This window comes from Pristis pectinata, chromosome 2 (assembly GCF_009764475.1).
Source record: "Pristis pectinata isolate sPriPec2 chromosome 2, sPriPec2.1.pri, whole genome shotgun sequence".
NCBI classification, from domain to species: Eukaryota; Metazoa; Chordata; class Chondrichthyes; order Rhinopristiformes; family Pristidae; genus Pristis; species Pristis pectinata.
The window spans coordinates 39746319-39770580 of NC_067406.1; the positions used below are offsets into that span (position 1 = coordinate 39746319).

General features: G+C 39.8%; 1 protein-coding gene across 1 annotated transcript in view; it reads left to right on the forward strand.

Annotated features, from left to right (window-relative positions):
- The window catches only part of golph3a (golgi phosphoprotein 3a), a 47935-nt gene extending 24637 nt beyond the window's left edge, over window positions 1-23298 (forward strand). Inside the window, exons 3-4 of the mRNA XM_052010454.1 lie at window positions 6264-6378; window positions 20843-23298. Coding sequence (XP_051866414.1) covers window positions 6264-6378; window positions 20843-21267 — 540 coding nt within the window. The 3' untranslated portion in view covers window positions 21268-23298. The remainder of the gene's footprint in view (window positions 1-6263; window positions 6379-20842) is intronic.
- The last annotated feature ends 964 nt before the right edge of the window (window positions 23299-24262 follow it).

A 24262-nucleotide genomic window follows, 5' to 3' on the forward strand; every position in this document is an offset into this window, starting at 1 on the left:
CCTGTGGACTGATTGTTAGGATTCAGAGAGGTAAAGGTCAGAGGGAATGTTAAAGCTAGCAGGACCTGAGAAATTAAAGATAATGTGTCAAAAGGATGTGGCTTCTAAAGTTGCTACAAATAGGCCTGAGGATTAGAAGCATTTTAGAAATCAGCAAAGGAGGATGAATAAATTGATAAAGGCAAGATAGAATATACATTTGCAAGAAACATTAAAAAAAAATGACTATAAGAGCTTCTCTAGATATGTAAAAAGCAACAGACTAATGAGACAGAGACGGAAGTATTTATACTGTAGAATGAGGAAATAGCAAATAGTTTGTGTCTGCCTTCATGGAAGGTGACAAAAAAAATCAGAAGTACCAAAATAGCAAATAAGAGGCACTATAGAAATTAGTCTTTGTTTTCAAAAATAAAGTACTAGAAATAAAGACTAAGAGCTTATAAATCCATGGAGTAGAGATGCTGGATGCCATGGTTGTTTTTAGACATTGGAATGGTTTTTGTAAATTGTAGGGTAGTAAATGTGACTCCGCAATTTAAGAAAAGAGGGAGAGAGAAAATGAGGAACCACCAAACTAATAACATGAGTAATAGGGAAAATGCTGGAATCTACAATGAAGGATGCAATTGACAGAATGCCGAGAAAAAGATAATGGGATTGAGCAGAGTCGGCATGAATTTTGTGAAAGGGAAATTATGTTTTACTTGTCTACTGAAGTTCTTTGAGGATGTGACAAGTAAATTAGTTAAGGGACATCCAGAGGTTCTGGTGTATTTAGATTTTCAGAAAGATTGTGGTACAATCCCACAAAGTAATCTTGGTCATCAAGGTTAGAGCACATAAAAGTGTGGTTAATATACCGATAGTGGTTAAAAAAACAAAAAGCAAAGACTGAGAATATACAAGTCTTTTCAGGTTGACAAGCTGTGATTAATGGGATACTTGGGCCCCTGCTATTCACAGATCATATCAATGATTTGAATAGGGGAACCAAATGTCAGAGTTCTAAGTTTGCTGATAATATTAAACTTGGTGTGATTATGAGTATTGAGGTAGGGGATGTAAAGAGCCTTCAAGGGGACATGTGATAAGTGAGTGGGCAAGGACATGGCAGATGGAATATAACATGGAAAATATGATGTCATGCATTTTGGTGCACAAAACAAAAGTACAGTATTTTTTTAAAATGATGGCAAATTGGAAGATGTTGAAGTTCAAAGGGACCTATGTGTCTGAAAGCTAATCTGAAACAGCAGCAAACAGGAAGACAAATTATATGTTGACCTTCATTCAGGAAGATTTGAGTAGAGGAATAAAGGTATCCCATTACAATTATATAGGGCCTTGGTGAGACTGCACCTGGAATATTTTGTACAGTTTTATTCTTCTGTAAAATGTTATAGAGAGATACACTTGACACAGAGGGGGTGCAACAAAAATGCATCAGATAGGTTTCTGGGCTGCTGGGTTTGCTGCATGGAGCAAAGATTGAGGAGGCCACTTTTCTCGAGAGTTTGGAAGAATGAGAGAGAGGTCTCATTTAAATTTGGAAAATTCTTATGAAAAACACTATGACGCTGGAGGAAATCAGCAGGTCAGGCAACATCCGTGGAGAAAAGCAGGTGGTTAACTTTTTGGGTCAGGACCCTTCTTCAGGACTCAAGATAGGTAAAGGGGAAGCCCAATATACAGGAGGGAAAAGCAGAGCAGTACTAGGTGAACAAAAGATGGGAGGCGTACCTGCCCCGGGAACTTTCCATGCCCCCTGCCATTGGTACAACACCTGCCCCTAGATCACCTCCATCCAGGGACCCACACAGTCCTTTCAGGTGAGACAGATTTACCTGTGCCTCCCTTTAATATCATCTGCTGCATTCGGTGCTCCAAGTGTGGCCACCTCTACATCGGTGAGACCAAATGCAGACTGGGTGACCGTTTTGCAGAACACCTGCGCTCTGTCTGTAACTGCAATCTGCATCTCCCCGTTGCCAGTCACTTCAACTCCTTCCACTCCATCAAAGATACTGTATGTCAGTTCTCAGCCTGCTCCACTGCCAGAAGAATTCCAAGCACAAACTGGAGGAACAGCACCTCATTTTCTGTCTTGGAACCTTGCAGCCTAACGCCATGAACATTGAATTCTCCCACTTTAAGTGACCCCCACCCCTTCCACACCCACCATGCCCCTTCTTTTCTTCCCTTTCCTAGCCTATCTTTTTTCTACCCTTCCTGACCTTTGATCCATCACCAGGTGGATCTGCTCTCCTCTCCTCCCCCACACCTGCCTATCACTATCCCTTACCTGCATCTACCTGTCACCACCGTGTGCCCACCCCTTTTCCCCTCTTTTGTCCACCTATCGCTGCTCTGCTTTTCCCTCCTATATACTGGGTATTGGTATTGGTTTATTATTGTCACTTGTACCGAGGTACAGTGAAAAACTTGTCTTGCATACCGATCGTACAGGTCAATTCATTTCATTACTCAGTGTAGTTATATTGAGTTAGTACAGAGTCCATTAATGCAGTACAGGTAGAAACAATAACAGTACAGAGTAAAGTGTCATAGCTACAGAGAAAGTGCAGTGCAATAAGGTGCAAGGTCACAACAAGGTAGATCGTGAGATCATAGTCCATCTCACTGTATAAGGGAACTGTTCAATGGTCTTAACACAGTGGGGTAGAAGCTATCCTTAAGTCTGGTGGTACGTGCCCTCAGGGTCCTATATCTTCTACCCGATGGAAGAGGAGAGAAGAGAGAATGACCCGGGTGGGTGGGGTCTTTGATTATGCTGGCTGCTTCACCAAGACAACGAGAGGTAGGAGTCCAAGGAGGGGAGGCTGGTGTCCGTGATGCGCTGGGCTGTGTCCACAACTCTCTGCATTTTCTTGCAGTCCTGGGCAGAGCAGTTGCCATACCAAGCTGTAGTACATCCAGATAGGATGCTTTCTATGGTGCATCGGTAAAAGTTGGTGAGAGTCAAAGGGGACAAACCAAATTTCTTTAGCCTCCTGAGGAAATAGAGGTGCTGGTGAGCTTTCTTGGCCATGGCATCTACATGATTTGAACAAGACAGGCTGTTGGTGATGTTCACTCCCAGGAACTTGAAGTTGTCAACCCTCTTGACCTCAGCACCATTGATGTAGATGGGTACATGTACACCGCCCCCTTTCCTGAAGTCAATGACCAGCTCTTTTGTTGACATTGAGGGCAAGGTTGTTGTCATGACACCATTCCACTAAATTCTCCATCTCCTCCCTGTACTCCGACTCATTGCTGTTTGAGATGTGGCCTACAACGGTGGCATCATCTGCAAACTTGTAGATGGAGTTAGAGCAAAATCTGGCCACACAGTCATGAGTGTATAGGGAGTAGAGGGCTGAGGACGCAGTCTTGTGGGGCACCAGTGTTGAGAATAATTGTGCTGGAGGTATTGCTGCCTATCCTCACTGATTGCGGTCTGTTGGTTAGAAAGTCAAGGATCTAGGCTTCCTCTTTTCCTATCTGCAGTCCTGAAGAAGGGTCCTGACCTGAAACGTTGACTGCCTGCTTTTCTCCACGGATGCTGCCTGGCCTGCTGAGTTCCTCCAGCATCATAGGTTTTTCATCTGGATTCCAGCATCTGCATTCCTTTGTTTCTCTGGAAAATTCTTAGTAGTGTAGAGTCAGGAGAAGAGAAATTTCTTTCTTGAGAATATGGTGATTCTTTGGAGCCTCTACCTTGGAGGGCTGTGGAGACTCTGTCATTTGTCTAAGAAGAGGTTGATAGATTTCTGTATATTTAGAGAATCGAGGGATACAGAGAGAGCTCCATTTTTCTGTACAAAATTTTAAGATCAACTATGATCATGATGAATGGTGGAGCGGGCTCGAAGGGCCATATGGCATACACTTGTGCCTATTAATGTGGCTGTTAATGTTGTGAGCTCCTAGACTGGACCTTCAATTCATTTCTCATTCAGGATTACTTCATGGTCCATGGATAATCCTAGATACTTTAAAGAATATACCACTTTTAAAAAAAAATCTAAGTATTAATGTTGGTAAAATTAAAGTCTCTTGCCAGGTGTTGCATTCTGCCAATTTTTCTTATCCAACTCATTTTCCCACCCCAATGCACTGGATCCCAAATCCTATACACTGGTCTTCCATCCTTCTCTTTTGCTTTCCTATTGATTGGAGGCACATATACTATCCTGTAACTAACTCTGCAGTTAATAAAATGGAATTTTTTGAATTAAACCCACAGTCACCAAATAGGTTGGAAAATATCTCTTCGCTTCATTTAAGTCCACTGCCAGTTCATTAGATCAAGAGAGCAATACTTATGTGGTATTTTATAGTTGGAGAAGTAGACAGATATTTCTCTGGCCACATACATTACAGATTCCTCAGCAGAAATTTCTGGAGGGGAAGGGTGAACAGCCAGAGGTTGTGGTATTGATAATATGGGTATGAGAAGGGTTGAGACTTTCATGCAGACTTTAAGCAGTTAGGAAAGAGATTAAGAAGCAGGATACCAAATGTAATCTGCAAATTATTCTTGGTGCTACAACTCAATGATTATAGGAATTAAAGGATAGTTGAGATGAATGCCTTGACTGGCGCACAATCCAGGAGGAAAGGGATTTAGATTCCTGGGGCATTGGGATCATTTTTTGGAAAGGTGGGACTGTGCAGACCAGATGGGTTGCTCCTCAGCTGGGGCAGGGCCAATGTTCTCGATCTGTATTCTTTGAGGTTTAAGTGATTGAGGTGTGATCTTATTGAAATATAAAGGCTCCTAAAGGGACATAGAAGGGTAGATGTTGAGATGTTTCACTAGAGGGAGAGCCTCGACAAGGGGAATAGTTACAAGGTAAGCCAGCAGTCATTTAAAATTGAGGTGTACAGGAATTTCTTGCAGAGAGTGATGAATTTCTGGAATTTTCTACCCTGGATAGTTAGGGAGACATGATCATTGGAGGTTTTTAAAGAGGAGTTGGATACATCTTTGAAAGATCTCAGAATTCAGGGCTATGAGGAACTAGCACAGAAGAGGAACTGAGGCCTGGGGCATATCAGTCATAATCATATGGAATAGCGGAGTTGGCTAGAGGCGTCAGAGAGTCTACTACTGCTATTTTCATATGTCATTAGATTCTTGCAGACAGGTTTACTGATGCTGTTGGGAAGGTTTTAAAATGGCTTGGCAGGGATATAGGAAGCTGAACAGATTTAAAAGAGGAAAATTTTAAAAGAGAAAAAGAGGAAATGAAAGGCAGAAAATTAATCTAAATGCATCATATCCATTGGTTCCTCTGTCTATTTTACTTGTTAAATGCTCAAAGAACTCCAGCAGATTAGTCAAATTCTGTTTAATCATATTGTTTCTTTCAAGGTACCTTCTGGTATTATTATCCTAAATTACAGATTCCATTTTCTCCCAACACTGATATTAGGTTAACAGGTTGGTAGTTTTGTGCTTCTCTTCCTCCCCCCCCCCCCCCCTCCCCTTCTTCAATAGTGAGCTCACATTTGGTGCCCTTCAATTCATAGCAACAATTCCAGAATCTATAGAGGTTGAGAAGATACCAACAAGAACATCAATCTCTAAAGCCAAGCTTCAAAATCACCAATTTCTCGAGTACAATTTTTTGACTAATACTTATTTCCTTCATTTCCTCTTGCTAGACCTTTTAGTTCTTTAATATATGGCTGGTTAACTGGGTGTCATGCTTGTTGTTATCAAGTGCATAATATTTTCATTATCTGCATTGAAAGCCATTGTAAGATAATGGCTCAGTTTCTCATTAGATTAAATGTGCCAGCAATCTTATTTTTCTCTTCTAAGACCCTTGTACCCAGTGACAAATAATCACTATTTCCATGTGCACAAGTAAGGTAAATAAGTTTGTCTGGTCTGTATCAAGATTGCTGTTCCTGCCAGAGTTTTGGGATGCTACACCATCCTCTGAGCCCCTGCATCCTGCTGCTATTTATTTTAGTCAGTGGCACAACTCGGAACTGTAAATACTTGGTAGGCTTGCCTATGAAGCTCCTACACTGTCATATTGTCAGCCAGCTATCTGTGTCTAGACTTGACAAATAACTATTTCTCAGAGTGCTACTGGCAAAAGTCATCTCTTGAAATAATCCCATCAAGACTTAATATCTTCAAGAGAAGAGCATTTGCAATGGTAGATGTTAATTGTCATCTAATCACATAAAAGCTTTGGAATTTATATTTTAAAGAAAGCTTGTTTGCTTGTCTCTTTTAGGTTATCTGTAAGTCAGATACCCCTACTGGAGATGTATTGCTTGATGAAGCTTTGAAACATATTAAGGAAACACAGCCTCCAGAAGCGGTACAAAGCTGGATTGAACTTCTCAGTGGTGAGTGGGCAAAAAAAACCCAAAATGGTACAGAATCTGAGAGCTCTAATGTAAAACCAAATTGATAAAAATGCAAACCTAGTCATTTCAAATATCGTACTATTTTTAATGTATACTTTTTATTTTGGGAGCAGCATTTTTAAAAATAATTTCACTATGAAAGTGAACTTCTATTATCTGGCACAAATTGAGTTTGGCAGTAGTGTGGGTGCAGCTAATAGACCTGCTTCTTCATAGCTCCAGTGACCCAGGTCCCATCTGGACTACTGGTCCTACCTGTGTGGAGTTTACATGTTCTTCCTGTGACTGTTGGTTTTTCTTCCACATGCCCAAAGATCTGGGTTGGTGGGTCAATCAGTCACTGCAAGTTGTCCCTAATGTAGGTGGTTGATATAATCTTGTGTGTGTGTGTGGGGGGGGGGGGGGGGGGGGGGGGGGGGGGGGGGGGGGGGGGGGGGGGGGGGGGGGGGGGGGGGGATTAATGGGAATGTGTGGAGAAGAGGGTATAATTAAAATTAGGTGAGGAATGACATTGCTCTGTGAGCCAGCCATCATAGATGATGATAAGAATGGCCTGTTCCTGCATCATATGGAAATACGGACTCCGGAAAGAAGCTATCCCTGCAGTCTCTACCAAAGTGAGATCAGGAGAACAGGGAGCCCTTGTTGGAATTGGGGAATTGGACCAACTGATCTTGTTCATTCTATTGGAAATTTGAGAGGGCATCTTTCTACTTTATAATTGTTGAGGTCAGTTTTATTATTTCCATATTCATTTTGGTGTAAATACTGAATGCCTAGAAATGAAATTAGGTTGATTTTGGTCTGTGGATTTAAGTCTGTTCTAAATTCTTAGGAATTATTCGCAAAGATAAAGTATAATTAAGCCACTTATCTGGAATAGTTTTATTTGTATAATTACTGGTACACCAAATATAAATTCAAAGTACAGTTAGCTCAATCCAATGTCTTGAGTTTTGAGATGACTGAGGCCTGTGTGTGACCCGCAAACTCAGAGAGAGAGATGGAACAGGAAGTGCTTAACTGTTGTAGCTGGGGGGAGGGGGGGAAGAAGCTAGCTGGGGGGGGGGTGGTGTGGTGGTGTGGGTGGGGTGGGTGGTGTTGTTGTGGACCAGGGATCCCCATGAGCATGAGGGAATGTTGCACATTTTCATGGAGACTTTGAGCACGTCCTTGAATCATTTCTTCTGTCCATTAGTTTGCTATTATGGAGCTCAGAACAATGTTTTCGGAGTCTGGTGTTGGGAATGGCTAAAGAAATTAGATCTATAATCTTTGGTGTTTAGAAGACGGATGCTCTTATTGAAACATCTAAGATCCTGAGGGGGCACAGCAAGGTATTTCTACCAGTGGAAACTAGTACACATAGTCACGAGATTGGGGTGCGTTCATTTGAAACTGAGATGCACTTTTGGAGTCATAGAGTTGTACAGCATAGTGACAGGCCCTTTGGCCCAACTTGTCCATGCCAAACAAGCTATCTTCCTGAGCTAGTCCCATTTGCCCATGTTTGGACCGTATATCCGTCTGAACCTTTTGTATCAATGAATCTGTCCAAATTTCTTTTAAACTTTGTAATTATACCCATCTCTAGCACTTCCTCTGGCAGCTCATTGCATATACCCTCTGGTTCCCTTTAAGTATCTCCCCTATCACCTTAAGCATATGCCCTCTAGTTTAAGACTCCCTTACCCTTGGAAAAGACTGTGACCAACCACCTTATCTATGCCCCTCATGATTTTATAAGCCTCTATAAGGTCACCCCTCAGCCTCCTCCACTCCAGGGAAAACAGTTCCAGCCTATCCATTCTCTCCTTATGTCAAGCCTTCCAGTCCTGTCAACACCCTTGTGAATCTTTTCTATCACATCCTTCCTATAGTATGGCAACCGAAACTGCACACAATATTCTAGATCCGTTCTCACTAACATCCTATACAGCTGTAACACAAAATCCCAACTCTTGTGCGCACTACCCCATCCAATGAAGGCAAGCATGCCATACACCACCTTCACCACCTTGTTTACCTGTGTCACCTCTTTCAGGGAACTATGAATTGTATGCCTCGATCTCTGTTCTACAACACTCCTCAGGACCCTGTCATTTACTGTGCAAGTCCTCCCTGGTTTAACTTCCAAAACATATCACTTTGCTTGTCTAAATTAACTTCCATCTGCCACTCCTTGCCCACTTTCCTAGTTGAGCTAGATCCTAATGTAACCTTAGACAATCTTCGCTGTCCACCACACCACCAATTTTAGAGTCATCCACAGACTTACTTATCATGCCACCTACATTCTCATCCAAACTGATATAGATGACAAACAGTTGAGGACCCAACACTGATCCCCGAGGCACACCACTGGCCAAAGACCTCCAATGTGGGAAAAATAACCGTCTAGCCCCACCCTCTGACTGCTTCCACCAAGCCAATCTTGTATCCAAATTCTAGCTCACCCTGGATCCCACGTGACCTTGCCTTCTGGACCAGCCTACCATGCAGGACCTTGACAAAAGCCTTGCTGAAGTCCATGTAAACAACGTCTGCTGCCCTGCCCTCATCAATCCTCTTGGTCACCTCTTCAAAAAAAAAAGTTAAATTTATGAGACATGATTTTCCACAGACAAAGCCATGCTGACTATCCCTAATTTGTCCTTGCCTTTCTAAGTACAGATCGATCCTGTCTCTCAGAAACCCCTTCAGTAACTTGCCCACCACTGATGTTAGGCTCACTGGCCTGTAGTTCCCTGGCTTGTTCTTGCACCCTTCTTAAATAAAGGCACAACATTATCCTGGGCTGAGAAATGGTAGATGGAGTTCAACCCAGGTAAGTGTGAAGTGATACACTTTGGGAGATCGAATTTGAAGGCAGAATACAAGGTTAATGGCAGGAATCTTAGCAGTGTGGAGGAACAGGGGGATCTTGTGGTCCACATCCATAGATCCCTCAGGGTTCCATGGAGAGGATGCAGAGGAGATTTACCAGGATGTTGCCTGGATTGGAGAGCATGTCTTATGAGGATAGGTTGAGTGAGCTAGGCCTTTTCTTCTTGGAGAGGAGGAGGATGAGAGGTGACTTGATAGAGGTGTACATGATAATGAGGCATAGTGGACAGTCAGAGACTTTTTCCCAGGGCGACAATGGCTAACGCGAGGGGACATAATTTTAAGGTGATTGGAGGAAGATATAAGGGGGATGTCAGTGGTAAGTTTTTTTTACACAGAGAGTGGTGGGTGCATGGAACACACTGCTAGCAGCGGTTGTGGGGGCACATACAATAGGGACATTTAAGAGACTCTTAGATAGACATGTGAATAATAGAGAAATGGGGAGCTATATGGGAGGGAAGGGTTAGATAAATCTTAGAGCAAGATAAAATGTCGGCACAACATTGTGGGCCAAAGGGCCTGGACTGTGCTGTAATGTTCTATGTTCTCTTAGCCACCCTCCAGTCTTCTGGTAGCTCACCCATGGCTAAAGAAGATACAAAAACTTCTGCCAGAGGCTCAGCAATTTTTTCCCTTGCTTCCCAAAATGTTCCAGGATACATTTGATCAGGCCCCAGGGATTTATTCACCTTTATGTGCCTCAAGACTGCCAACACCTTCTCAGTTGTGAGTAAATTATTGGAAGGTATTCTAAGGGATAGGATATACAAGTATTTGGATAGACAGGGCCTGATTAGGGATAGTAACATGGCTTTGTGTGTGGTAGGTCATGCCTAACCACCCTTACGGAGTTTTTCAAGGAGGTTACCAAGAAGATTGATGAGGGTAAGGTGGTGGACATTGTCTGCATGGACTTTAGCAAGGCCTTTGATAAAGTCCGGCATAGGAGGCTGCTCCAGAAGGTTAAATCGCTTGGCATTCAGGATGAAGTAACCAATTAGATTCAATATTGGCTTAGCAGGAGAAGCCAGAGAGTGGTGGTAGATGGTTGTCTCTCTGACTGGAAGCCTGTGACTAGTGGTGTGCCACAGGGATCAGTGCTGGGTCCATTGTTGTTTATCATCTAGATTAATGATTTAGATGATAATGTGGTAAACTGGATCAGCAAATTTGCAGATGACACTAAGATTGGGGGCATAGTGGACAATGAGGAAGGCTATCTAAGCTTGCAGCATGATCTTGACCTGCTAGGAAAATGGGCTTCAAAATGGCAGATGGAATTTAATGCAGACATGTGTGAGGTGTTTCACTTTGGAAGGACAAACCAGGGTAAGACTTGCACAGTGAATGGTAGTGCTCTGAGGTGTGCGGTAGAACAAAGGGACCTGGGAATACAGATCCATAGTTCCTTGAAAGTGGTTTCACAGGTAGATAGGGTCGTAAAGAGCTTTTGGCACTTTGGCCTTCATAAATCAGGGCATTGAGTGCAGGAGTTGGGATGCTATGTTGAAGTTGTACAAGTTGGTGATGCCAAATTTAGAGTATTGTGTGCAGTTCTGGTCACCTACCTACAGGAAAGATATCAATAAGCTTGAAAGAGTGCAGAGAAGATTTACAAGGATGTTGCTGGGACTTGAGGACCTCAGTTATAGGGAAAGATTGAATAGCTTAGGACTTTATTCCCTGGAGCGCAGGAGAATGAGGGAGATCTTATGGAGGTATACAAAATTATGAGGGGTATAGATAGGGTGAATGCTTGCAGGCTTTTTCCCCCAAGGTTGGGTGAGACTTGAACTAGAGGACATAGGTTTAGGGTGAAAGATGAAATATTTAAGGGGAACCTGAGGGGAAACTTCTTCACTCAGAGGGTGGTGCGAGTGTGGAACAAACTGCCAGTGGAAGTGGTAGATGTGGGTTCAATTGTAACATTTTAAAGGGAGTGTGGATAGGTACATGAATGGGAGGGGTTTGAAGGGATATGGTCTGGGTGCAGGTAGATGGGAGTAGGTGGAAGATCAGGTCAGCATGGACTAGATGGGCCAAGGGGCCTGTTTCGTGCTGTAGTACTCTAATTCTTTGACTATTGGGGGGCATACAGTACAATCCCAACGAAGTGATCACCCTCTTCGTATTCCTAAATTCTACTCCCATAGCCTCACTGGACATTCCCCCAGAAATATCCTTTAGATACTGCCATGATGTTCTCTCTAATCAAAAATGCAACTCCACCCCTATCACACCTGTAGCATCTGTACCCCAGGACATTGAGCTGCCAGTCCTGTCTATCCCTCAACCATGTTTCTGTAAAAGCTATAATATCACAATCCCATCTGCCTTACCTGCCAGGGTTCTTGCATTAAAATAAATATCTGACCTCCTTTATTCCCTGTCCTGCTTGCCTTACTTGCTCACTTCAACTTCTATATTTGCCTCAACTTCCTGCCACAGTACTACTTTGGGTCTCAACCCCTGTCTACTAGTTTAAACCCTCCCAAGTCGCTCTAGCAATCCTCCCTGCCAGGATATTGGTCCCCCTCCAGTTCCTCATGTTGAGCGTGGTGAATCTCTAGAATTCTCTACACTGGAGGGTTGTAAAAGTTAGATCAATTGGGCATTTAAAGAAGGAGATAAATTTTTGAAAGATCAGGGAATTGAGGGCTATGGGGAACAGACATATGAGAGGAGATGAGGCCTGAGGCCATGATCATATTGAAGGGTAAGGCAAGCTTGAATAGTCAGTGGCTTATTTCTGTGCCTATTTTCTTATGTTCCTTGATTTTATGTTGGCATGGGAGCAGGCATTGGTACTGGTTTCTTTATTCTGCCAGTAGATTTGGAGATTTTGCAGAGACACATTGGTGATATCTCTATAGAGCTTTGAGAGGTCTACTGACTTGGGTGTACAGAAGTTCGGGGATCACTGTTGTCTAGTAGACCATGAACTTTACTGGGTTTAAAGTTCTGATCTTCAAACATTCTTTTCCTCTGACTTCTAAAAGCTGTACTGACTTACTGAAGGTGATGATTTTATCACTGAAGACTGCCTTCATTGGGGAGTGGCTCACAGAATAAGGGAAACAGTTCATATTTAGCAAAGTCTTATTATGCTCTATTGTCAGAGGGCAGGATTGTATGGTTGGGCAAGTTCGGAGATCATCTTTGTTCAGCAGATGTTAAGTTTATGACTCCTTCTCTTGTATGTATCTGTGGGGCAAAAAAAATCTGGCAGCCTGTCAGTCGTAGAGAAATACCACATGGCAGTAGGCTCTTCGGCCCACCAAGCCATCAAGCACCTATTTACACTAATCCTACCTTAACTTATTTTATTCTCCCCATACTCTATCAACTCCCTCCAAATTCTATCACTTCCTTACATTAGGGGCAATTTACAGTGGCCAATTAACCTACCAACCTGAATATCTTTGAGATGTTATTCTCAACTAGTCCATGCATCCCCAGGTCTGTTTCTATATCACCTGCATACACTCTGCAACCACCCTAAAAAGCAGAAGTAGGCTACTGGCCCCTCAAGCCTGTTCTGCCATTCAATAAGATCATGACTGATGTGCCCCAGACCTCAACTCCTGATGTGGCTCTAATATTTCTTATTCTGACACAGCTGGAGGTCATTCAGCTCATTGGGTCCATGCTGGCTCCCAGGAGAGCAATCCCATTTGCCCCATTCCCCGCCTTATTTCCCTGTCTCCTTGCAACTTTTTTTTTGCCATTAGCTTACACCAAGAGGTAATTTACAGTGGCCAATTAACCTAGCAGCATGTCTATGGAATGTGGGTTGAAAATGGAATACCTGGATGACACAGAGTGAATGTGCACACTCTTCATGGACAGCTACTGAGGTCAGGATTGAACCTGGGTTCCTGGAGCTATGAGGCAGCAGCAGTAACTGCTGTGTCACAGTGTTGCCCTTAAGAACCACACAAGTCAAGGCAATGACCATCTTCAACCATTGAAGGAATAGTCATCTCCTAACATTCAGTGGTAATACCATTGTTGAAACCACCACCATCAATGTCCTGGGAGATATTTGGATGGATCTCATTACTGAAAACAACATTAGCTTACAATGTGGACCTGTTATAGACACTGTGACTACAAGAGCAGGTCAGCAACCATGTATTTTGTGGTTAGTAATACACCTCTTGAGTTCTAAAAACCTTGCCGCCATCAAGGACATCTAGAGTGTGATGGAATGCACTCTTTTTATCTGGTTGGGTGCAACTCCAACAATACTGAAGGTCAACGCCATCTAGGACCAGCAGCCCATTTCATTGCCATCATCTTGTACATGGTTGCAGCGCATACCATCTTCAAGTAATGTTGCAGCAAGTCCACAAAAGCATTTTAAAAGGCACCTCCAAAACCCATTTATTACTACCCAGAAGAACAGCAGCAGCAGGTGCAGGTAAGCACCATCACCTGTAAGCTCCCCTCCAAGTTGCATACAATGCTGATTGGGCAAAAATATTATTGTACTTTCTTGAGGAACACATTCTCCTTAACTTTACCACATGGACTGCAATAGTTCATGAAGGAGCTGCCATGACCTTCTCAGAGGGGCCTAGAGATGGACAATAAACGCTGATTAATGTTTTTAGTCCATAAATATATGGGAATGTTTGTTGGAACAGCTCTGGGTTTACCTTGAATCTCACCCCTGAAAAAGGTTTGGTGACACGTGTTTGGTCATTCAAGGAACAGTAGCTCATTCCCCGACATGCCATCTTTCATGTAGTATTGTCAAAAGCATGGCATACCACGATTGACACACTTCTGAAGAACTATCCAGTTCTGGCTTCTTGGATTTCGCCCTATATTTTTCTTTCTGCCATTAATGGCCGTGCCTTCAATTGTCCAAGCTCTTCTTGAATTCCCTCCCTAAACCTCTTTCTTTCTTTCTTCCTCTCTCCCTATCTTGGTACAATTCGCTCTCTTCATATGTCTTGTCAAGTTTATTGGCATTTCAATGAATTGCCTTGGGACATTTTACATTCTAAAGGCGCTGTATAAACCCATTGTTGTTGGTCACATTTGTTATTGTAGATGAGTACTCTGTACTTGCAATTGTATCCACATGGTGTCACCATAAGCCAGTTTATTTATCAGAAGATGTTCTTTGTGATCTTGTTAATTAGATTTGTGGAAAGTTACAGCACAGATGGACCACTGGGATGCATTTTAAGAGAGGAAAAATTGATTAGAATTGATGGGATTAATTATAATTGCAAGATTCCGAACTAATTGATTTAAGATTACACAGTTTGTATTACAGTTTCACCCTGCTGTGATCTACTTGTAAACATTGTTGTGCTTTTAACACTCTTCTCTCCTTATACTCCTGTTCACCTCAAAACACCTCACTGACTGAAGTCAAACAAAATACTGAAGGAACTCTCAGATGGGTAGAACACATACTTTGGACTATAAAAATATCTTGTATTGAACAATTTTTCCTTTTATAGCATTGCAAGATGTACATTGCATTTAAAGCCTCAGTACATGTCTCCCAAGAATGTCTGTTTACTCATGACAAAGTCTCTTGACATCCATATCTTTCTTAGGGACTAAATGCATGGGCAGGCACGATAATGTAGCGGCTAGCGTAACGCTACTACAGCACCAGTGACCTGGGTTCAGTTCCCGCTGCTGTCTGTAAGGAGTTTGTACGTTCTCCCATTGTCTGTGTGGGTTTCCTCCAGGTGCTCCGGTTTCCTCCCACATTCCAAAGATGTACGGGTTAGGAAGTTGTGAGCATGCTATGTTGGTGCCAGAAGCATGGTGACACTTGCGGGCTGCCCCCAGAACATTCTACACAAAAGATGTATTTCACTGTGTGTTTCGATGTACATGTGACTAATAAAGGTATCTTATCTTGTACTAAACAACAGCAAAGTGATCTTGCAATAAGCAGGTCAGGTTGAAGCTCTGCAATCCTACCATATCTAGTTGTGAATGGTGGTGAACAATTAAACGGATAATGGGAAGTGGCATCTGTAAGGACATCCACATTCTCAACAAAGGCATGACACAGTATGTGAGTGCTGAAACATTTGTGACCATGTTCAGTCAGAAGTGCTGAGTAGGTGTTCCACATTGGCTTCCTTCTGAGATATCCACCATCCATCAACTTCAGCCAATTCGATTCACTCCATGTGATATCGAAAAAAAATACTGAGAGAACTGTAAACAGCAAAGGCTTAGAGACCAGACACCATCTCAGCATTAGTACTGAAGACCTGCATTCCTGAACTACCTGTATCTCCAAGTTGTTTCAGTACAATTACAACACTGGCATCTAACCCACCAAATTGAAAATTTCCCAGGTATGTCCTGTTCACAAAAGGCAGTACAAAACTAATCCAATTAATTGCTGCGTAGTCAGTCAACTCTTCAAGTGAAAGCAGTTGTTAGTGACAGTGCTATCAAGTGGCATTTACTCACCAATACCTGATCACCGATGGTCAGTTTGAGTTTTGCCAGAACTGCTTCACTCTAGATATCATCACAGCATTGGTCCAAATGTGGACGAAAGGGCTGAATTCCAGAGGTGAGGTGATTCTTTGAGGGGAATTTGGCACACCATATGGACTGCAAAATATATCACCAGTCTTTCACAATTGCAAGGCCTTAACACAGCAACTCTCTCCACCACAGCAGTTTAAGAATATTTATCATAAGACTGCTACAGTTCAAGAAGATGAATCTCCACCATTTTTTCAAGAGCAAGAATGGATGGACAATAAATGCTAGTATTGCCAGTAATGCCCAGATACTGAAAAATGATTAAGTAAATAGATTCCATTGATATCTGGTTTGCACTAAACTTTGGTCATTGGTGGAGACGTCTTGCTCCTTAATGAAGTCTCTCCTCCTTTATTTCTAGTGTTTGTCTCAAAGGGCTGAGGACACTTTACTGAATAAAGTGCAATGCTGTACAAGAAATGTCTTTATAATGTTATTTTCTACAATTGTAAAAATGCTATATTTTTTTAACACAAATATTGCGGCAGTGCACTATTACTAATACCTTTATGGGCAGATTACTGAAATTCATAATGGAGGTAACCAATGATAAGATTATGTTCTATAGTTACCTTGAGTTGGGAAAATTCTGTTATAATGATAACTACCATGTACATTTTTTTTATAAAAGCTGGTTTTCTAAATGCAGAGTGCTTCTTGGGAAGCTATAAAAGGTGAAATTTGACTTTTATTTTTATTCATCAGTTTTTAGGGAAGTATTCTAACCATCTTGAGAAGTTGTATGAATTTGAACTCAATTAAGTGAAGACTCTTTGAGATTAAAATCTTGAAGGAATTAGTGTTTTCTAATTACATAAGGGTATATTTCATTTTCTGGTTGTTTTATTCCTAAGTAGATACTTTCTTTTTGAAGGCCACGGACTAGTTCTCGAGCAGTTGTGTGCTTTTTGTCTTTGTTACTGTTTTTAAAATGTTGGTAATATTTCTAGGTGGCTTTGTAAGTACTGTAAGTAGGAGCAGAATCCAGCACTGTTTCTTCATTGCCTCTGCCGTTGATCTCAATATTTGTCACAATTTTACTATGGCACCACCTCCCTTTTCTCTGATGATGGTTCCTTTTTGCAGATTGGTCAGTATCATTTTAGTTTTGTACCAATAGCCATTGAAGGTCCCTTAGGGTGACATTGCAAGAAGGCACAGCACCCACCGCCTTCTCAGATCATCTGCATTTAGATAGCATACATGCCTTGCCAGCATTATCTGTATATTGACAGTTTTTGTATTAAAAGTGATATGTCATGGAGGTGCAGCATATTGAATGTATGTGGTTTTAATCAGAGACTAATCTTAATGATTAAATAGCAATCTGGAGCCATATAATCATGAAATTTATGGCACAGAAGCAAGCCCTTGGCTCATGTCTGTAGCAGCCAAAAATGGAACTACTAGATTATTCTCATTTGAGTCCATCACTTGAATTCATCTTTTGTTTCTTATAAAGAGATATGATCATAATTTCTTCTTGCATTCTATTTATGAAATAATTCTTTTTATTGCTCAAAAGAAACTCGAGCAGCATGATGTGGTGAGTGTTTTTATAATGTTCTAATTGAAACTAGATCTAATGCTGCTTTACATTCTGGCTCTTCCTACAGCTGTTGGGATTGATTTTGCACTCCATGATGATAATAAAAGGAAGAAAGATCAATGAGGCTCCTCTATTTGTCTGTCTTAGGGGGGGATAAATTGGAACTTAGCAATATTTTGGCCTGGAACATGCATTCTTCTAAGTTTCATCCAGAAAATTTACTTTAAATGCTGACTTTGAAATATGAAAAATTGGAGAAAATAAAACAATCTAAAACAGAATAGAATAAGGATTTTGTACAGAATTAATTTACTAATTTATGAGTAGCTTTCTGTGGGAGTTAATGGACCTGAATTAAGTATTACCAAAAAATAAATTCTCTGGAGGCTTTTGAAATGTTTAATTTGAATTGTGTTTTTCAAAACTCAATCATTAAACAAAAAATGTAAGCAATTCAATTGAAAATAAATATCAATTCCTACCAAGCTATTGCAGTTGTGAATAGAAATACTTTATGCTATTATCCAAGTTTAAAAAGTAATTTCACTTGCACAAAGCCTGCTTTGATTCATAGAATGATTTTTGTTTCGTGATACAGGAGACTATTTGATTCACGCTGGCTTCATGGAGAGCAATTTATTCAATCCCATTCTCAAGCTCTTTCCTTATGCTCCAAATTATTTTCCCTGAAGCACCTACCTGATTCCTTTTTGAAAGCCTGGATTGATAGTTTAGACCACCCATATGGACAGTGAGTTTCGGATCGTAATCACTCATTGAGTGCAAACATTTTCCCTGTGCCTCCACTGTCTTTTACCCATTATTTGAATTTGTGCTTCCCCTAGTTTTTGAATCATCTGCTCATGGGAACAGCCCGCGATCTATTTGTTTATTTATCTATTTAAATGTTGTTTGTCTATTTATGTATTTATTTAAAACCTTCCTTGATTTTGTAACTTTTCTCCAGCGAGAACAACCCCAGCTTCTCCAGTCCAACTTTGTAGTGAATCCCTTATCTCTGGAACCATTCTGATAAATCTCTCTCCACCCTCTCTTTGCATCCTTCATAAGTGTGGTGACCAAAATTAGGTAGACCAAAAACACTTGTATCTTATCCAATATTTTACAAAGAGCCAACATGATATCCCTGCGATTGTTTTATGTGTTTCTGTTTAAGAAGCCCAGAATTCTGTATGCTTTACTAGCGTGTCCTTACACTTTACGCACATAAACAGTGCGTTGGCTCACCTTACTCCTCAGAAGCAGATCTAGTAATGTCTCCTTCTCTGTTGGGGTGAAAATAGAGTAATCAAGGAAGGTCTCCTGGACACACTTCAGGAATTCCATCTCTCATTTTTTTCCTTTAACCTTATCCCAATCAGTAATGGAGTAATTGATGTCCCCCAGTATCACTGTTTTTCAGTTCTTGCACATTTCTGCAAATTCACTTCATACTTTCTCCTGTATCTCATTCTTATTGTTTAGTTGTCAATAGAATATACCAGTAATACAATTGTATACTTTTTGCTTGTTAACTCCAATCTGATGGATTCTATCCTTGCTTGCTAAAGGACCTCCTTTTTCCTCAATCGGTACTGACCTAACACTTTTTTTCATCCAGAAATACAAGGAGACCAGTTTTTCAGTTTTTTTTCTTGAGTCATGTTTTAGTTATCACCAAAACATTATATTCCCACGTTGCTATTTATTGCTGTGGCTCAAACCTTACTCACCATTCTTTGTGTCTTTGTGCACATACATCTAATCCTGTCTTTTGTTTTTCTCATTGTCTCGCATAGTCTGGTTCCACCAAAAACAGTACAACTTCGTACTCTGGGGCTATCTGGAACACCCACTCCATTGTTACATTGTACATGCTTATAATACACAGTTATTATACATGGTTATACAGGCTGGTGCTCGTTCTTCAGCCAATTTAGTTTAAACTCTTCCCAGACATACCCAGCAAGAACATTGCTTTTTTAAAAAAAATATCTATGTAAGAAACATCTGTATAAAGATGGACTAATAAGACCCAAAATCAAGGCACATTTCTTTGCACTCAGTTTATAAATAGCTTTCAGAATCAAACACTAAATTGAATGGTGCCTGTTTTGACTTGTCACCTGGCACATAATTTATCAAGTATTAGGCTCGGGCTTTTGTTTCTAAAGAACTAAGCAATTTGAAAACTTCATGTATCAAGATTGTGCCAGGAAGAGAACAGTTCTGATCAGTTTGGAAAAATATTCAAACAGGGTACTTATTTTGTATCAGTATTTGTATTTAGAAATTTAGTGATGCATTGATTATTATTTGTATTATAGTATCATATTAAAATTTACTAATTTATTTAGTTTGTCACCAGTTAAACATTTCCTCAGTTTTATGTGTCTTCTGGAAAGTAGTAAATAATTTTTTCCGTTATACAAGAATTGCTAACAATAAGGTTTGACCCTATTCACTAAGATAAGATAAGATCTTTATTAGTCACATGTACATCGAAACACACAGTGAAATGCATTTTTTGTGTAGTGTTCTGGGGGACAGCCCGCAAGTGTCGCCACGCTTCCAGCGCCAACATAGCATGCCCACAACTTCCTAACCTGTACGTCTTTGGAATGTGGGAGTAAACCGGAGCACCCGGAGGAAACCCACGCAGACACGGGGAGAATGTACAAACTCCTTACAGACAGCGGTGGGAATTGAACCCGGGTTGCTGGCGCTTCCTTTGCACTACACCAAGCAGTCTGCCATTACTCATAATTGAACAAACTATCCCTCCAGATAAACTATACATTAGCAAAGTACATAAGCTATCCCTCTGATAAATCATATGCAAAAATGTGGCAATGGATTTTTCTGTAATTTTCTCATAATGTAAATTATAAAGGTGATCTTGGAGAGTGACTTGATGAAAGCTTTCTTTCAAAACTGAAATTTCAGTGCATGCTACATTTAAAGTAAAACTACTTTGTTCTAACTTACCAAATTTGAATTAAAATCAATTTGTCAAGTACCGTAAATAAACCAGAAAATATGTGCAGAAAAGACTGGATAATCTTTTTAAGATTGCATTTCTTTTTTAAAAAAAAAGTAGGGATAGGTTTGAGATCTGATGGCATGAAACAAAAGCACAATGTGCTATTTCATTGCAGTATCTGAGGTTCCTTACGATGATTAAAACATTGTTAAACTAAATATAAGGGGCTTATCCGATAAAGAAACCTCTGTATTCAATGTTAACTTGTTCCTGCTTTATTTTAATTCTTATATAAACATTCTTATATTATGTATTTGAAATCAAATGGTTAAGATGTTGGTGGATTGTTGGACACCTTTTGACATTTTTCAGATTAACAGTAGATGATCTTTATGTATTTCTGAAAGTTGTACAATTTGTTCCAGTTCTTTCATACACAAATATTAATTAAGCTTTTTCGTCTTTTCTCTTTACACCTTAAGGTGAAACGTGGAATCCATTGAAATTACACTATCAGTTACGAAATGTCCGTGAGCGATTGGCTAAAAATCTAGTGGAGAAAGGTGTACTGACTACAGAGAAACAGAACTTTCTGCTGTTTGACATGACAACGCACCCTCTTACCAACAATGTAATCAAGCAGCGTCTCATCAAAAAAGTTCAGGAAGCTGTGCTGGATAAATGGGTGAATGACCCGCATCGGATGGACAAACGCTTGCTTGCCCTCATTTACTTAGCCCATGCCTCGGATGTACTGGAGAATGCCTTTGCCCCTCTCTTAGATGAACATTATGACTTGGCCATGAAAAGAGTACGACAGCTGCTGGACTTGGATCCTGAAGTTGAATCTATGAAGTCTAATACAAATGAATTACTTTGGGCTGTAGTTGCAGCCTTTACCAAGTAAAATATATAGAATTAAATGATTATTTGTTTTCCTGTTTTTCTTCTCCCATTATAATTCCTGTCCTTTTTAAGTTGTAATGTCCTGTCCATTAAATTTGTCCTTCCCATGAAATTTGTCCTTTCCTTTCAAACTCGCTTAAAGGCTTTGGTTCCAGTTAATCTTGGAAGATTGATTCATAAATGGCCTATGAAACGCTGCATTTCTTACAGCCAAAGAGGTACTGTATCGTTTTTGTGGCCTGTTCAATTCTCTCTCACCACTACACTTAAATGATAGTGTTGAAAGAAACTCAAGTGCAGTTTATTCCTGATAAGCTCATAATTAGTCAACCAAGATATTTTGTCTGTCAGTATTTTTATGTAATAGAAGTGAATGGGGTTGGTGGGTTTTATACTTAGATCAAGCATGCATTTATTTGGACTGCATTGCCATTTTAAATGACCATCATATGCATTTTGTTTATAAAAAATAGGGGGATTCAAAATGCTGCACTATAAAACACTAAATATCTGCCGCCTTACTGCGTTATTTTCTGCTACAGATGAAAACAATGTCAGTTTTCTCATAATATAATGTAAGAGAATGTGTGTAGTGTTTTATTTCCCCACCCCATCCTTTAAAGGCCAATTACCTTAACTTGTAAAATATAATGTGCGTGGGCCCCTAAATTTAATGAAGTTTTGCCGTATTAAATTTTTTCTTGGTGGCATCAACTATAAAATGCTACCAGAAATGATTTTACCGCATTGAAAATAAACATTTATTGTGAAACTCATGGTCTGTTAAGACATCACTATGCACAATAGGCTTTGGAAAAAAGGCAGACATAAAACATGAAAACCACAAAAGAATACATGGCCAACAAGCATGGCATTGTGTTCTGGTTCATGTCCAAGAGTAACATGGGGAAATGTGTTTCGTCACAATTCTCAGCCAAATTATCCTCCATTGAGATTAGATAACATGTACATTTTCTTCCCTTTTCAATTCCACCTCAATAGCAGTACAGAAAATGTCTCTAAAATTTTTAAATTTCTGTTACACTTTGTAAGTTTGTTTTTTGTTACCTATCTGCTTTTTTGTAAGCCATCTCTTTTAAATTATTACATCAACATAGTTGACAGAGGAGGCCTTCTAACAGTGATCCATAGATTCACAATTTTAAATGGAAGCAATTCTGGGATAGCTAACATTCCAGTATAGTTTGTATATAGTTCAACTTGTATATTTACGTATTCCATCCTAGTTTTTTTTTGCAAGACAATGAATTCTACACCTGTTCTTATCTGTGCTTAGCCACTGATATGGTGGAAAGGGGCTTTTTTCTGTAGAGCATGTTCAAAACTCCTTTGTGATTTTGATGTATGTGAAAAAGTACCTTGCAGTTACTTGGGCCGATACATAGCCTTTTATGTTATTCAGTGTGAGGTCCAAGTTGGTTTTAAGTCATTGTAACAAGTATGTTTCATGTCAAAGAACACTTGTGGTCAATAGCAAGATGGGTGCAATTCTTTTTTTTCATTTCTCACTGAAAAGGATGTGAAATCTTAGTTTCTGTTTCCTGCAAATATTGTTACTAATTTTAGTTAATAGCTACTTTGGAAGTCTTTTATAGGCATGGCATGTGAATAGTTAATTGCAAATTCAGCCACTGTAATTATTAAGGGTGTTTTTTGTGGAATAGCAACTATTCCAATTATGGCACAGATTTTATTAGTTTTACATATAATCTGTTTTAGTATGTCATATGAAATTATTGGCTTTTTAACCTGTGAGCTCTTTTCACTGCTTGCTTTATTGCTGCTGGTTTCACCATATTTATGTAAATAACAAGGAGATGATTAGCAAAACAGTGATTCATGATATATTACATATGATGGGGCTTACAGGTGTTTCTGAATTATTTGTTTAAGAATTCAAAACAACAATACTAGATGGTGTAGAACTGTAGACTTGAAATTAAAGGGATCCCTGATCTGTATACTAGCTTTTTACTTTTCAGTTAATAAACTATGATTTTGAAAGTGCTCGAAATTTGCATCATTTATGCATTTATTAATTCTCAGAAGTAACATTTATCGAGGTGGGAATTGTTTTGATATGTCACACAAAAATGCATCATGCACAAATATCTCTGATTCAAATCCCTTTATCCCCATGATGAATATCTAAGCTTAAAATGAGTTTGAACTTTTCAATTTGCCTTCAGTGCATTCTACTGTATTATCTGACATGGAGAAGTAATTTAGCAATGCAGAATAGTAGCATTTGTACATGACATTTTTAGATGTTGCTTTGTGTCACACATTGAGTTTATCTGATTTATTTGAAATATAGTTGTTCTGAAAATCAACGTTTTCTGTAATTAATGTAATGAAAATTAATTAATGATTAATTAATTTTCATTGCATCCCATGCTTGTCTTTTTAATTTCTGTTTCATAACCTGTAATTGCACTACCAGAAATGAAGTTACAGCCATCCCAGTTATGAAAAATAACCATCTTTAAACCATGCTGTGCAAAATACTTTCATATAAACCACTTAACCAGACAATCCATGTTACAATTTTACTTTTCAGTTACAATGTTACTAATTTTTATGCCAGGCATTCTGACAATGACCAGGATGAGTGCGTTTAAAAAGTGATTTCTCATAGAAATCTGCAGTGAATTGCAATCAACAAAGGCTTTCATCAAAGTTTCACTGTTAATTTAAGAGTATTATCGCTTCAGAGAGTTATATGTAGCATTTATCAAATTTGTGAATATAATTAAAAATAACATCCACAATATCTTTAAAAACTAGGTAAGATGGGACAAAAAGTGGTTCTTATTTGAAGACAAATGTTATATCAGAAGAATTATATCCATTTTAAAAAAGAATAAATCTATTTGTTTATTGCATACAACTGCATCATGCATATGGACAGGTAGAATAGATGAGAAGAAGCTCAAGTACAATTAAAATCAACCATCAATGAAACAGCAATGATG